The 11079-nt window shown below is 36.0% G+C and overlaps 3 protein-coding genes across 4 annotated transcripts; 2 read left to right on the plus strand and 1 right to left on the minus strand.

The window, feature by feature from the left end:
- Nucleotides 1-821: 821 nt before the first annotated feature.
- On the minus strand, nucleotides 822-2436 carry LOC118434770. Of its 2 annotated transcripts, XM_035848966.1 has the most exons (4): nucleotides 1988-2436; nucleotides 1223-1896; nucleotides 1069-1159; nucleotides 822-1002 (listed from the first exon to the last, which is right to left on the minus strand). In XM_035848966.1, exons 1-4 carry the CDS (start codon nucleotides 2119-2121, stop codon nucleotides 894-896), a joined length of 1008 nt encoding a protein of 335 aa, XP_035704859.1. In that variant the 5' UTR covers nucleotides 2122-2436; the 3' UTR covers nucleotides 822-893. The 2 variants fall into 2 exon arrangements, with proteins under 2 accessions (XP_035704859.1, XP_035704858.1); XM_035848965.1 differs by having other exon boundaries at nucleotides 1069-1896.
- Nucleotides 2437-4443: 2007 nt separating this feature from the next.
- LOC110847501 (SEC14-like protein 2) lies at nucleotides 4444-8007 on the plus strand. Its single transcript, XM_022094449.2, has 9 exons — nucleotides 4444-5805; nucleotides 5927-6042; nucleotides 6137-6260; nucleotides 6316-6391; nucleotides 6480-6523; nucleotides 6626-6740; nucleotides 6831-6895; nucleotides 7369-7510; nucleotides 7590-8007. Coding segments are annotated over exons 2-9 (840 nt in total). The 5' UTR covers nucleotides 4444-5805; nucleotides 5927-6040; the 3' UTR covers nucleotides 7862-8007.
- An 87-nt stretch (nucleotides 8008-8094) lies between these two features.
- LOC118434769 lies at nucleotides 8095-10388 on the plus strand. The gene is made up of 3 exons (XM_035848964.1): nucleotides 8095-8474; nucleotides 8550-9183; nucleotides 9282-10388. Exons 1-3 carry the CDS (start codon nucleotides 8202-8204, stop codon nucleotides 10280-10282), a joined length of 1908 nt encoding a protein of 635 aa, XP_035704857.1. The 5' UTR covers nucleotides 8095-8201; the 3' UTR covers nucleotides 10283-10388.
- The last annotated feature ends 691 nt before the right edge of the window (nucleotides 10389-11079 follow it).

The following is an 11079-nucleotide window of genomic DNA, read 5'->3' on the forward strand; positions in this document are numbered from 1 at the left end:
CAGTTTGGTTATAATAGCGGACCTCAATTCTCTCAACTTGCAGCAGCAGAATAGTCAATCCTTAAGCCCTCGCATTCCATTCACGTAAAACTTTTTACCTGGATTGGATTAGCGGAGGCTAGGGGTCTCCTTCCGATTGTTGCCCAACCTCACCACGCTAAACATAATGCACGCACACCTGCACTCCCAGCCTTTCGTTGCTATCTGCAAGCAGGGAGAATGGAGCTATTGGCGTTTGTGTTGGGGAAGCATATCTCTAACGACTGAACCCTTACTTAAATTGCCAAGTGATGACCAAAAGCACTACAAATCTGGATTTTGTTACCTGTTCTGGTACGAATGGTTGGTTACCTGGCCAGGAAAAGTGAGCAGGTGGGTTGTGTGGAATGGAGCCAACAGATTGTATGCATAAAAAACAGCTTTACTCCCATTGAAGGTAATACACACAATGTATATGTAAAAGGTACATAATTTCGTTGTATGGATGGTTGCCATTGCCGTATTCATACAACACTCCAGCAGCGTATTTGGAATACACACCTGTAATTACGCACTGGTTGAAAGCACAAGTGAAAAATTTAGGTTTTTGAGAATTGGTATTAATGAAGCCAATCTCACTCCACCTATCTAAAACTACGTCCAACTCACAACCATTGTTCACATTTCTGTATTATGTGCAGTTCTATGCTCAAAAGTATTTAATTGTGCGATGAGGTACATACCCCAAACAATTAGTGGATAAATACGAAGATTCGAATTTGAAATAAAATAAAAGTGAGAAAAATGCTCATGAGTAAATGATCCATGCAAAGCAATTAAGGTCCGAGAGCTATAATTATTTATTCGATATTCGACTGCAAACTAAAAAACATGAACGTGAAAAAACTCGCAGGTCAGGGATGTTCACCAGAAGAAATCTGCTTTTCTTTCTGCTGTGCTGATAATTCTTCAGGCTCAACTCTTGTATTTCGTCGGATTAATCGTGCAACGAACTCTGATGCTCTATGAAAATAGTGTAATATTTATACACATATATCTGGATTTTGGCAACAACATGCACAATGATACCTTCCCAATATTGCTGCCATTGTATCAGAAACAGGTTGCCGCATGAAGCTGGGTGGATCACCACTTTTCCCTCCGGTGAAAATCCCACTCACTGCACGAATCATGGTTGAGCATGATGGTTTTACAAAAAAAATATTTTTTTGATCGTACATACGTAAAGATTTGAATCGGGATGCTGAGGACGGTACAACAACATTGGAAATAAGCCCCAATCCTTCTTCCTCCTCTATCCGGTGCTGTTTGAAATACATTTCCCGTTGAAGGGTGGTGGTATCGGTGAAAGTGGAGTTGCCATAAACCTCGGCCTCCTTGACCACGTCCACCTCGGAGTCGTCCATGCAATACCAGACGGGTTGCCTGTTTTTGAGCAACCTGACAAATAATGAAATTTTTTGGAGTCCTTCTTCCACGGGTTGCTCCGGCTTAATGCACTCTTTCCAAAAAAAGTTTCCATTTGCATCCAAGCCAATTAACGTGTACGAAAGTCCTATTGCGTCTGAAACGCGCTGAATATCTTGGGTGTCTCCACGATGCCTGGTTATAACTTTGGAGGACCGTTTGTACTGTTGTCGTAATTTCTCACTTTGAGCATGGCCCTTGGTCAATAGTCGTTTCTTCCATTTGCTGTAGTGGTAGTAATTTAGCTCGTCAACTTTTATCCTCATGGCTATGTCGTAGATTTGTGAGGCATAAATAAGCTTATGGAACAGAATCTCTGAGAGAAGGGACCACAGATCGTGGGTTTTCGTTGGTTGGTAAAAATAAGTTTTATGATCAAGGCTGAGGCAGAGTGCGGGTTGTTGTCGTAATTGTGGAAAGTTGTCTGGCCTGAAATTCAATCGAATTTGAATAAGAATGGATTCGCATGTAGCAGTAAAGTTTGAAGTCTACTACAGTCGAGTTAGTAGTGGACATGAACCGTATGCTAGTTTTGAATTGATGGTCCAACTCCTGATCGACTTGCACCACTTCGTACATAAATATTGGATATGTTCCAGATGCTGGAATTTTTGGGGGTCTGAAAAATTGCACGTTTATATTATTTGCATGCATTTAAGTTATTATATGATATTGCAAAACTTGCATAAATAAATGTTGTCAATATACCCAATTGGAAGTAGAAACTGATAAAACCAAGTTTCTGGAAGAGTTCCAGTTCTCAAGAAATGAAACACAAGGTCAGAATTTTGCTCCATTTTGATGTGTGAGCTATAAACAATTGCTGATCCGTTGTAGTCATTTGCATCAATAAGGACATAACGAAAGTGAAATGTCATTCCAGCAGCTCGTAGAAAAAATGGATGAGCTCCCTCAGTAGACCCCAAGAACCGATTTTTGAATTTTGAGAGTAATCCTGGTTTATCTAACGGTGGTACTTGAAACATGCTGTAACCGCAATAGTCTCCAATTTCAGTCACAAATTCCATCCAATTCGCTTCAATTTCAGACAAAGTTCGTGTTCGAATCGTGTCATGTTTTTTCTCAGAACCTGAGATAGCGTTGGACACGGCTCTGAACAGGCTTCCTTGATATTCTGAAGTTTCTACAACTGTAAATTTTTGACCTTCAATTTGAATCCGCTTTGTTATTGGCTTTAGTTTTCTAGAAATTATTATTTTTTAAAGTATCAAATTTTGCAACTTAGACTATGCATTACCAATTTACTGATCATTCTTACTCTAATTCTTTTCGAGAAGTCAATCGATCAAAGCTTGTGGGTTCGCTTGGAGTTATTTCAATTTCAGGATCAATTCCATATTCATCCCAAACTCCAGTTTGTGATGGTTTGAAAATATCTTCAAATCTTTCAAACTCTGGCATACCTTCCCAAGGCGCATTTGTTTCTTCAGCAGTTTGTTGTCCTTCCGCATAAAATGCGATTTCCCCTTGATCATGACTGTCAGATACTTCAATATTTAAGATTGAATGGTCCTCGTCTACGGTACGAGGCTGCTCTTGATCATTTGCTTCGTCGCTGTCTGCTACATTATCTTTGTCATTATTTATTATGAAATCAATGCCATCAAGGCTTTTTCTTAGTGAGGCAAATACATAGCAACACAAAAATTATTCTTAGTGAGGCAAATACATAGCAACACAAAAATTACTAAGTATGCAGTTGACCCTCCTCAAAAAAGTGACCACCGACGATATCTCAGTCACTTCTCAACCGATTTGGATGAAATTTTGCACCGATCATTCTTAGATAATTTCAAAACGACGTGCGAGTCGCCTTTTGGAATTTTTGTTTTTTGAGAGAGTTATTGGCAAAAATACGCAAAAATTTTCGCCTTAGTGAACATTTATTTTCATAGCTCATTAATGGGTCATCCAAACAGGTTCCCTTATTGAAAACATTGTAGACAAAGTCATTCCGGTTATTTTAAGTCCAAAATTATCCAAATCCGTTAGGAACTCAGAAAGTTTTTCAAATTTGAAATCTAAAAAATTGCAATTTTTGTGTGACCTTTATACCTGGCAACAAAAATTACATATTGTGTGCATTGACCCACCGCAAAAACTAACAGAAATAATTCAATATCTCAGTCATTTCTCAACCAATTTTGATGACATTTTACACCGATTATTCTTATCAAATATACAAATGACATTCAAACTGATTTGGTGAATTTATGATCTGGATGATAAAAATCGGTTAAGAACTCGAGATATTATTAAATTTAGAAAACCTTCAAATTTTTGCAGCGACGCAAAGAATTAATGTTGTTGACAATAAATCTTCTAATCAACTTTAGCTTTAAGGAATGAGTGGTGCTTATTATTAAATATATAAAGAACTCAATTACAAGTATTAAATAAACAAGGCCCCAAAAAAGGGAAATCTTAGTGAGGCTTGGTGTGACTACAACTAATCAATAAAATTAGATTGCAGAATTTTTGCATCACCGCTCTCTGTACCGTTCTTACTGGATCCAATATAAATTTTGTTTCGCATACACATGCATTTTTACATTTATTGAATTAATTTGGCTTTTGAGAAGACGTTTCTACCAGTGAATGAGAAGTTTGGTAAATTACCTGGAATAAATTTAATGGGTAACAATTGTGAACTACGAATCTTTAAGTTTAAGATGCAAACAGTTGCAAATATGCTACAAAAGTTGCAAGTATTTAATTTTAATATTTTCTGGATAATCCTATAATCTGGATATCCTATTAATTCTTATTCTCATGAAATTACAAGAATGTTTGAGGGGAGTCATTTATTCAATGATTACTTAATGTTTCCAGTAAAGTATGGTACTGAGAGCGGTGATGCAAAAATTCTGCAATCTAATTTTATTGATTAGTTGTAGTCACACCAAGCCTCACTAAGATTTCCCTTTTTTGGGGCCTTGTTTATTAATGCAGGTTTCCTACAATGATCTGGTTTTGGAATCAAATCTTGTATCCTATTGCTGTCATCGTCCAATATTTTTTGTACTGGATTATTATCTTCATTTGGTGTAATTCGAACGTGGTCTTCCCACTCCCCGTCATTGTCATCGTCAATAAAAATGAGGGACGCGTCTTCCTGTTTTTCATTATTATTCATCTTTGCCGGAAAATCTGAAAAATTTACGGCCTTAGGTGGGCCTGGGTTTGTGCTTTCGTCTTCCTCTTCAACGTACCGAATAGTAAAGTTAATCGACATGGTTTATGCAACTTGTTTGACTTTTATGTTTAATCAACCATTAAAAGTTACAAAATTAACCGTTTGAAAGTGACGATGATCGAGTTTGACACTGATGAAATTATAATTACGAATACTAATTCACAAAATGTAACTAAGGGGAAGTTAATGTGCTATGAGTTTCATAAATTCATTCATGCTTTTGCAGTATGTAATCGGCTAATTATTTAGAAAATCCAAGACAAAATGTTTAAAAAATCTAATGTGCAGACTTCATTTAGCCCGAGTCAGGGTTAGTCTTATTTTAAAAATTTTGTCCGATGACCTAATGGCTATACTAACATATGCATACGTACATATGTATGTGCATACCTTCATGCCAAATTTCAGGTTTCTGCGATAACTCGTAGATTTGTTACTAAATAGTTACCCCCAGCACTTAAATGAATCCCACCGATCCTACCCATCTTCGGGCTCATTCACGGCCTTATCCATGCAGATACGCATTTAAAGACTGTCTTATCAAAATCGGTTCAGTGATTCGTCCGCTAGCGTGTTACAGACGGACAGACGGACACAACGATTCTATAAGCCCTTTGGGCTACGGTTATAACATTGACTTTTATTTCCAGTATGCACGGGTAATTTTTTTTTTGCATACGGGGATTGAATTTATTGAGTAATTCACACGTACCATTATATGTATATCATTTACGTATTTGCTGTATGTAGCCGATTCATTGCACAACACATTACATAGTAAATGCAGAAATCCTACAACAGGTAGATACACGTGTAGGTTTCTTAAATGCCGATGTACATATCTGCACACTTGCAAAAGTTAATGATATAATTGGAAAAAAGTTAAAACTAATGATGCACGTTGAATGGGTACACAAAAAAACTTGTTGCTAAACTCTACATGCAGAAAGACAGTAATCACAAGATTTTGTAGCATTATGAGAACGGAGATACACAAGCTCCACACCAATGCAAGACTTGTGTAATTTACTTGGTCCGTGTCGTAAAGGATTGTCAGACAGAAACCAGGAAAAAGTTAGTGAAGAGACGAGAACAATTGAAGAAAGAGACAAAAGCCAGAAGTAAGTAAACTACATTTGCCTAAGATTCGTCCCCGTAAAGGTCTAACAAATGGTTACGCGTGACTCAATTCTAAACTTGTTAAAATTTTAACCCTTTCTTGGCATTTATGGTTTTGAGAAGTTTACGAGCTTCTTTCTGGTACGAGCTCTGGTCTACTTTAATCAGTTGCCCAAGAACTTCCGGAGGTGTCATCGCTTTTCACTCGTCTGCTTGAGATTCTAAATACATCGAATCATGTACGAACTTATTGAATATACAAATATTTGTTCTTATCATAGATCTACAAAATCACTTAAATATTAAATTTATTAACTGAACTTCATATTTTAGGTCGTGCCTTGTTTTTCCATTTTTCATAGCCGCATTGACGTTTAGCGGTGTTGTCAATGTTGTGAGTGTGTCAGTGGAGCAAGATTTATCCTTAAGTTTTACAGAAGGCCAAATTCTTGATAACGTAAGCAACAGTATTCCAGTGTGAAACATTAGTTATTTTCTATGTATTTCATAAGTTTGCAGCCAGGATGAAATCGAGATTGCCAGAATCTTATATGCAAGAACCCATTTATCTAATCCGATGGCTTCGAGGTATGCTTATTTTCTGTCAAAACACTTCATGGAATGAACCAGTGACATCGCATTTTTTCAATATAAAATGCTTTGTTTACTGTTGTAGCCAGAAATTTTAACATTGATGCTGCCGAGCGAATGCTTCTTAATGTAAGAAGTTATTCAATTATATCTAAATATATATGACAATTAATTTATACTATGCATAACATATGCATATTGTAACAAAAAATCTAAAATACTCGTATGTAGAATTTAAAGTGGCGAGAGGACATCAATATCAAAAATTTGGAAAATGAAGATTGGTCACACTTTGAGGAAGAATTTGCCTATTCCTTAGACATTTCGGACAAGCATGACAGACCAAGTAAGCCTGAAAGTGGAATAAATTTTGAAAAACTCGTAAAATCGTAATTGATCCAGAAATTGACTATATTGCCATGTATTGTTTACGTAGTCCTCACGATTGACAGTGGGAAATGGGATGTACGAAGTGCCGTTGTGAGTGGTCAGCGAGACAAGGTCAGGCAAATATACATATGCACTTCAACAAATTTCCCTGATTTAATCATCCAGTCCCAAGAATTCATTTGTTGTAGTCTTTCGTACATAATTTTCTTCTCGAACTTTATTTGTCTTCATTAATTGCAATTATTGATATATTTTTTATTCAACGAAACAACGCGTCAACAACAAAAAGACGCTTAGTTGTTGACTAGATGGAAAACCCCGATGTTGGTGTGTTGGGAAATCCACTACGTGGTTTGGATAGCACTCCGAGATTACCATTCATAAACTTACAACTTATAAGATTTTTTAGCATAATTCGACATAAATTTTCGAACATGAAACAATTACTTTAATCCTCGTGAATTGGGAACAGCTTCCAATGATTATTGATACTGTATTTCCACGCTGGATGACTAACAAACTGATCCTATAGCAAAATTTTGCCCCCATGATAGTCATTTCAGTATATGAATTTTATTCCACAGTTAGTTCGTTGGATGATAAAAATGATGGAAGATGCAACAAAGAGAGTTCGTGATTACCAGCAACAAGGGAAAAATGTGACTCGATGGGGGATGATCTATAACTTGGGTTATTTTAACCTCGTGCAAAGCGGATGCTTCCAATGTAAGTTCCGTGATAATGAACATGAACCTTATAATGCTTTAGAATACCATGATTCTAAATACATAATTACAAATATCAGGTCTTTCGGTTTATACGGATTTCGTATCTAATTACGAAGCACATTATCCAAATACTGTCGATAAAATCACGCTTGTCAACACACCGACTCTCTTTGAAGTCGTGCTCCGACTCATCCGACCAATTTTTTCTGAAGAAACCAAAAATCTTCTCTCCGTGTATGGAACCAATAAGCAAGAATGGCAGTACGCGCTTTTGAAAGAAATTCCAAAGAAAGAGTTGCCCTCCGAGTATGGTGGAACAAGGGTTAGAGACATTTTAGATGACAATTAACATGTACAAATGCTAACAGAAGGAAATACTGGGTTTATTTCTAATAAGTTATATCTTATATTTTGCGTTGTTCTGTAAAAAGCAAGAGGAAATGATTCATACACATGAGTGTAAATATGTAGATAATAAATCCGTCTCATATTGAATATTTAAGACAATTGTCGCTTCGTAACGTGTAACCTTAACCCTACAGGACAATAATCTGCATGTTTCCTGTCATGATGAGCCTTATTTTGCGAACATGGTATTTGCAATTGATTAAACTGGAGCTATTCTGCAGTTGGTTCGTGTCCATCAGTTCCGTACGATCTTCAAGCTAGCATTTCATAAATTTCCAATTATGCGAGATTTTTTGGCATTCCGCTATAGCTGCGTGGCAGCAATTTTCGTAATTCATTTTACCAGATCTTCCTGTCAATACATTAACGAGAACAAAACATCAATCGTCTCAGGAATATTTATGGAAAAGTTAAGAGATCCGTTGTTTTACGACTCCATTGTCCCAATGTGGTTCAAATTTAGATTGCCAAGATGGAATGAAACTGACTTGATACTGAATGAAACAAAATGCAACAACTCGGATTGGTTCAGAGGGAGCAGTTGTCCAACAACCGTGAGTAAAGATAACGGACAATAATGGTTTAAGATGATTTACTTCAAATTCGTGTATAAATATCCAAATTTTTAGTTTTATTTGCCCGAAGTTCAAAGAAGATTTTCGTCATATGCTTTAAATTCACAACCATCCCAAATGCAATCTATCTTCTCCACATCATCTTTACCAATTGATTCCAAGTTTAAATGCGGAGAAATTGAGGATCATTTCCAAAACGGACAAGTTGATGAGCAGACATTTCAAAATTACTTTTCCACCCTTCAAAATTGTTCAGCCTTAAAAGAGACAAACTTTCTGAGGACCATTAATGACTACACGTATGACATAAAAAACGTTTATTTAAATATGTGGAGTGGATTCCGAAAAGAAGTTTGGGCTAAACTCCCTGCTGATCGAATTGACGGTGGATTGTGGTCGAATCACTTGAACGCTCTCAATGCTCTCATCTACTTAAATTATCAAATGGAAATAAATCGCTGGAAATTCGCTGTGGAAGAATGTGCAAAAGGCCACATTCCAACTATTCTACACGCCAATGAATTTCAGGATATGTTGCAAGATGTCCACACAGCTTTAGAAAGCAGCACGTTCAAACCCGCAATACCACTGGGGAAGGGTATCTCCTATTATAACATAAAATTGACTAGCTGTATGTTTACTGAGACAGATTATGCGGTTCGAATCTTGCTTCCAGTGTCTGTCAGAGGTAATAAATAATATTTGTCTCTATTTATGTACATATTGGATTAATTTACCTGGTATGAAATTAATTTTTCTCTAATAATGCTCATGCATTTTATCCAGTCCAGAGAAATCTTAGCCTGATGGATATCAAGAGTGGAACCTTTTCCTTAAATGGCAGCCAAACTTGTCACTATTCGGAACTTATGTCTTCAAGGAACTCACCAGTCCTAGTTGACCACGATAACAGAATTGCGTACAATACTGACTGCGAGACTGGAAGACTGTGTCATATTGAATCTCAATTTTCTACCGAAAACATAAATATCTGTGCGTCTGCGGTTTTGCGTGATGAATTATCGGCAGCAGAATTTACAGCGTCGTGTCCTTTAACTTGTCGGAAAACTGCATCATTCTTAAATACAAATACGATTGTTACAAACTTAGGAAATGACAAGTTTCTTATTAGTGGAGAAGCAACGCCCAGTGGATCAGACTTTGTAATTATTAAATGTTTGGGGAAATCAGAGATATTCCTGGAACCAGTACCTCTGGGATCTCTCTTGGCAGAGATTCCCTGCGATTGTACGATTCATTCTAACGACTTAGGACACGCAGGGATAGCATCTTCACCTTGCTTATCTGAAGACGAGTTATCGTCCAATACTACAAATACGCAATCAATTTTGATAACCCATGTGATGCCACTTCATTGGATAAATCCAGAAATGATTCAAAATGTGACATTATCCGATGTAAATGAAATTATACAACTTAACTACGGCGATAATAACTATTTTAGTTGGTTATTTTATACAAAAATTGCTGTTCCTGAATTTAACGAAGATATCGGTACTTCAGATTTTAAGAATTCCAAAGAGAAGGAAGAAACACCAATAATTTCCTTCAGTTTACTCTGCATAATATTTTCCTTTTGTGCTCTAGTACCAACAGCACTAACACTTATGTTTGGTTACGAATTGAGAAAGTTGTCCGGAAAAATTAATTTATTACTACAATCATCATCATCATGTCCTAATATACCAATCCATGAATTTAAAACGACCAGCAACACCGTACATAACGACACGTACGAAGACGCGGAGTATGTTCCTATTTGTTGAGTAGTTTAATATTAACATTGATTTTGTTAATTTGAATTTCACCTGCACGTGAAATAATTAATTTAATTACTATTTGAAAATATATGTATACAGCCATGATATCAGATCAGTTTTTACGCATATGCAGAATTGCCATTGTCACCCTAAATTGGTATTCAACTCTGTCTTTGACTGGTCTTTCATGACTTATTTACCAGGAAGGGAGCTTTTTTATTATTTTAAACAGGAGTAATTTATTTACTACATTGTACTACCAACTAATCAAGAGGACAGGATATTTTCAAAGTATTTATACTGCATATTTAATATTTAATTCGGAGGTTATTCAACTAGGTAATTCAGTTAAAGACTATCAAAATAAAATGCATTTACATAGACATGAATACGCACTTGCTTATCAGAGTTTTATCATTTGGAGATCAGGTAGCGAGAAACTGCTGACTTTTAACAATCAGCAAGTGCAATTATCATTTAATGTATACGTTATTTAGCATTTTAAATAAATGACATTGAACTTTCGGATACATATAAACATTTACACTGCTTGATGACTCAATGACATTACGTTACGATATTTAAGCAAATATGATGAAAATATTAATATAATGCAGTTTTAAATATTAGCATAATGAAAATATTTTGCAAATACTTCATATTGCATATAACTCAACATTTCTGCACTTTCAAACACTTTTCATTCCTCTTTTCTTTGCTATGCAGAAATTGTGTAAATAATGATGCAATGTATAAACAACTGCAATCTTAAAAAAAGCGTTCACCGAGTTTATATCTTTCTC

The sequence above is a fragment of the Folsomia candida genome, unplaced genomic scaffold (genome assembly GCF_002217175.1).
Source record: "Folsomia candida strain VU population unplaced genomic scaffold, ASM221717v1 Fcan01_Sc003, whole genome shotgun sequence".
Taxonomy (NCBI): Eukaryota; Metazoa; Arthropoda; class Collembola; order Entomobryomorpha; family Isotomidae; genus Folsomia; species Folsomia candida.

Bases quoted from the DNA above. Each gene is read 5' to 3' on its own strand.
- LOC118434770 (XM_035848965.1), bottom strand. From the start codon at position 2,121: ATGCATGCAAATAATATAAACGTGCAATTTTTCAGACCCCCAAAAATT. The intron at 1,897-1,987 runs GTTCATGTCCAC...ATTGAATTTCAG, and splicing joins CAATTCAAAACTAGCATACG to GCCAGACAACTTTCCACAAT. The intron at 1,003-1,068 runs GTATCATTGTGC...CTATTTTCATAG, and splicing joins ATGGCAGCAATATTGGGAAG to AGCATCAGAGTTCGTTGCAC.
- LOC110847501 (XM_022094449.2), top strand. The intron at 6,261-6,315 runs GTAAGCAACAGT...GTATTTCATAAG, and splicing joins AAGGCCAAATTCTTGATAAC to TTTGCAGCCAGGATGAAATC. The intron at 7,511-7,589 runs GTAAGTTCCGTG...TACAAATATCAG, and splicing joins GCAAAGCGGATGCTTCCAAT to GTCTTTCGGTTTATACGGAT.
- LOC118434769 (XM_035848964.1), top strand. From the start codon at position 8,202: ATGCGAGATTTTTTGGCATTCCGCTATAGCTGCGTGGCAGCAATTTTC. The intron at 8,475-8,549 runs GTGAGTAAAGAT...CCAAATTTTTAG, and splicing joins GGAGCAGTTGTCCAACAACC to TTTTATTTGCCCGAAGTTCA. The intron at 9,184-9,281 runs GTAATAAATAAT...CATTTTATCCAG, and splicing joins GCTTCCAGTGTCTGTCAGAG to TCCAGAGAAATCTTAGCCTG.